We start from the raw sequence: 4,511 nt of genomic DNA, 5'->3' as shown, positions 1-4,511 counted from the left end.
AGCGTCTTTATGGCGACCTTGGCCAGCTTTATGCCGATACCGAACGAGTATTACTTTCAAAGGGTCACATACAGAAATCGTTACTGCGCCAAGATCGATTGCGAATGTGAGTCCAATCACAGACAGCGTGACTGCCATTGACGTTCTATTCAATCGGGTCATTCCATTCGACTATAAGGCTGTTGCAGACTGCTTCTGGCACGAAATGACTAGACACTATGTGGAGAATGAAGTCGAACGAGGACAGGTAGGCTTCAATATCGCTTCAATCTTGAAATACACAACTACAATTCTAACTTTTTTTTGCCATCCAGTCGCAACGGGATGCAAAAGTGTCTACGATTTCGCAAGCGCTCACAATGGAATTGGAAGACGATGGGGTCCTTGTGAGGACCCAGTCCCGCTATGCCGGCAAACGGATAATCGATAGACACCGCCAAGTTGCTGTGCTTTCGGGACGAAGTCAGTTGCTGGAAGTGTTCGGTATTGCTGTCAATGGCGTTAATTCTCAAGAGAAATATTGGCTCGTCATGAGCGAAGCAACACCAGGAGTGACAATCGTGAACGTCTGCATAAGTATGTACCGGTACGTTCATTTTGATTGCGAAATGCCCAACCGCCAACAATTCGTCGATCGAACGTGTCAAATGCTGACCGAGCAAAAGCAATTGGGCTTCGAGCCAGTGCTGCAACGTGTCGAGCAGAGTTTTCTCTCAGGCTACCCGTCCTAACAGGGTTGGATTTTGCCGCGGCTTTATCGGCAAAATCGGCAATTTCCCTTTTTTTGCCGATCGGCAATTCGGCAAAATCGGCTTTATTTTTCGGCATTATCCGTCCGGATTGCCCAGAAGATGTGATCCGTATCCGGACCCATCCGGATGGCCAACTCTCCGCAAGCTTAGCGTCATTGTCGTCTTCTTTCCCGCTCTGGTCCATGTTCGAGCAATATATATCACATCAAAGTGGCGGGCGACTGGCCCGCCAGCTGCTGCGACTCGCGGACAGGGCCGAGCTCGGCAGGAGTGTGGTGATGGACGTCCTGCTGGACGGGCCGTACGGCGGCGTGTTAGTCGACGTGTACGGGTCTAGAGGCGCTCACGTGGTGCCGCTGGCGGAGGGCGTCGGGGGACAAGGTGGCTGGAGGAAAAGTACTGGAGATCCGCGTGTGGTATCATGACAATTGTTTCTTAAATGCATCGTCGACGACAGAAGATGAGAAAGCTCTAGTGAGACGAAAGACGCGGGAACTATGTGGAGAAGAACGAGAACATGGTGATGAAGAGGAACTGGACCTGATGAGATGACTTTTTTGAAGGCATTCTGGTAGCATGTGTAAGCTGACGTGGCTTCTTGTTCTGTTGTATGGTACGATGGGGCTGCAACGAAGTGCTGGTCCGGTCGTACACGTACAGCGAATTGGTAATGCCGATTTTCACGACGATGAGCATTATGGTAAAGCGAGCTACGGCTGTATCGATTGAAGAAACGATATCAGATCGAGCAATCTTCATTAATGCACCAACAAACATATATTCTTCATTAATGCACCAGCAAACATATATTCTTAAATTCTTACGTGCGTTGCTGCAATCGAGTCACGTAAGGCGTCAACCCAAACGTTCGTTCTGATGGGGAAAGTGTTTTGAGACTGAACTTTTGGCCTCGAATACCAGTGAGCTTTGTTTCTTGTGGAAATGTCTTATCGTTGCGCTGCGGAAACTCTGTGGTATTTGGTTCTGGAATGTCTTTGAGTCCAGCACACACGTTTTGCTCCAGCTCTTCGTTTTGTGTACTACTAGTACAGTTTTCGTCGCTCGTTAATTCATCTCCATCTAACACATTGAAAATATCCTGCCAGTATTCAGTCGTATCTAAACCTGGAGTATCCTGCCTCACGATGGCTCGATTCTCTTCTAGTTCTTCAAGAGTGATAGGAGGAACAGTATCACAGTTAGCGACGTGCGTTCGCTCTGAGGCAGCAACAATACGTTTGATTTTACAGCATTCCACCCCTTGGTTGTCTTCTTTGTCAAGCTGGCGAATACCTTGGCGAACTAGTGAAAATTTACGCGCCTTATCAATGGACATTCTGTTTTTCAGTGCTGTATGGATTGCGGCTAGCTCGCTAAAGTACCGTTCACACGTCGCTGTATTGACAGCAATAGAAAGAATGACTGAAGCGAGCCTGGGCAGCTTTGAGCGTGGTCTGATGGTACGCGCAAAGCTCCAGTATTTTTCTACATCTCCATTGAATCGCACAATTTTACAGCTGACGAACTCACCACAAAACCAGTCATGTAGATCATTTGATAAGTCTCCAACGATGTTGTTGTTGACGTACCGCCGGTGGTAGTAGGTGGCATATCCGCACAACCTTTCAAGGAAACGCAGCTCTGGTGCTTCAGTATGGATGGCTACAGCTACACGAACATGCGACGGATGCAGGAAAAGTGCTAGCAGCATTAGCGGCTGCTCGCACTGTTGCCATCTCTTCTCCACGATCGATACAAGGTCCAAATTCTCAAAGTTCCCCAGAAACCCACGATAGATATCACGATAGGAAATTACAAGATCTGCAAGTGAGTTTTCGTCACGCTGCAACTTGTAGGATACATTTGAGAGTGGCCGGATTACCGCTTCAGCTCTTACAAGCGATCGCCAAAATGCTGGGTCGCCAAAAATCTCAAGTGCAGGCGGGAAATCATTATCGTTATGGTACTTCGCCCAAAATTGAATCAGTGCACTTCGAATACGCAAAAGTGATGCAAAGCACCCTTACATACTGTTCCAACGAGTTTCACAGAGATTGATGAAACCCAGTGACTTGCCGTATACTGTTGTGGTGACTTCATGCGCGCGAACTAGCCATTTTGAAGACGATGCATTCAATGTTACGGTAGCAAGTGATGCTTGCTTCGTGAGCTTACGAAATGAGGAGTTCAGGACAGCTTTCACAATGTTGTTAGTATCGTGCGCAAAGCAGTGGATATATGCAATGTCTGGGCGGCGGCACGCTAGAATGCGCCACACTGGCCAGCGTTTGTCAGTAACCACAGCTCCTATCTTCCATCCATTTTTTGAATCGATTTCGTTTATCACTTTCTCCATTTGTTGAGCGATGGCAAGACCATCATGCCTCGAACCAGTCGGAAAAAGTCCATACGTAACAATTGTCCCAAAAAGCGCGAGCATGCATCCAAGCAAATGCAACTTTACCACATTCATCCACACGTCCGATAAAAGATTGAGTCGCCCGCCACTGAACGCGAGGCGGTTCTTGAGCGCCTCAACATGGCCCTCTTCTTCGACTTTGCTGTACTTATCTAGAAGGCCGTCCCCATCCTCTTTCGCTTGGGAAGAGCTTTCTCGCATGTTCGGTTTAGAAATACAAACAGACGTATTGTGGAGAGCTTCTCAACAAAGCGATCTGGTAACGAATTGTCTGCTTGAACTGGATAAGAAGACGCTCCAATTCTTCTTGCTCTTCTCCAGTATATACGCTGTTGAAAAACTCACGGATCCCCCGCTGGCGCTTATCAGTACTTGTAGAAGAAGCGTAGTCAGAAAGGCATCTCGATCTCGACTCAGAAATCGCCGCCGAGCTTGGAGCTAGACTTGGCGCTTGATTGGATGCACTCTCTTGCACGAAATGCTGCATAATGGACTGCTGAAGCTGTGGTGTTGACACATCTCCTCGGTCCAATGCTTCTTTATAGTATTGGCAACGCGCCAGATGACTTCTGTAATTTGTATCGCGCGCCACTAGAACAGTGGGGTTGGGTGCGTCCGGTCTCACCGGGTCCTGGAAAGCTGCTAGGCAGTGCTTGCAAACGATCTGAGACCTATTGCCTTTCTTCGGTAACCGCATGGCGACAAATTGCTGCCTTTCGAAGCTTTGGGCTCGTCCCATTCTTCTGGAGTGAACAACGTGGGGCTGTGAACAAGGGTGTATAGTATAGGTATAATTCCTATATGAAGGCTCATTGTGATGTATAGGGGATGTATGCAAGGCTCTTCGGCTTTTCAATCGACGAGCGACTAGCGACTTGGTTTTTGCAAATCTTAGATGAATTGCCGCGGCAAAATCCAACCCTGGTCCTAAGTCTAGAAATGGCACTGTACTGACTCACGCCCGAGAACCACAAACGAAGTTTTATTCGAGTGCTGCAACAACGACAACATGAACTCCGCATCTTTTGATGGGGTTTGCTAGTACAGTTTTCAAATATAATGCCTAATTTCTCGATTAAGTCTATTATGTAGGTATACAATTTATGAAGGAATCAAATATTAGCTAATCATTTCTGTCAGAATGCCTTATACCAGTGTATCGGATAGTAAAAGTTGCGGAAAATGCAGGTGGACCAATAGGGTGGACTGAACTCGCCATGTCCCACATAAAGACTGGCTCCAACATGGTCATTGTCGCTTGACCAGCATGAGCTTCGTGCTGCTGGAGGACGATGCGGATCCTCGGTCCACGATGCAAGAGGCTTTTGCCATGATCGACG

General features: G+C 47.7%; 1 protein-coding gene across 1 annotated transcript; it reads left to right on the top strand.

Annotated features, from left to right (window-relative positions):
• Positions 1-934: 934 nt before the first annotated feature.
• On the top strand, positions 935-1,177 carry PITG_20178 (uncharacterized protein; the record flags this gene model as incomplete). Its single annotated transcript, XM_002895658.1, has 1 exon — positions 935-1,177. One exon carries the CDS (start codon positions 935-937, stop codon positions 1,175-1,177), a length of 243 nt encoding a protein of 80 aa, XP_002895704.1.
• Between the last annotated feature and the right edge of the window lie 3,334 nt (positions 1,178-4,511).

This window comes from Phytophthora infestans, genomic scaffold, assembly GCF_000142945.1.
Source record: "Phytophthora infestans T30-4 supercont1.143 genomic scaffold, whole genome shotgun sequence".
Lineage (NCBI taxonomy): Eukaryota > Oomycota > Peronosporomycetes > Peronosporales > Peronosporaceae > Phytophthora > Phytophthora infestans.
This window is presented reverse-complemented; position numbering and strand designations above follow the sequence as displayed.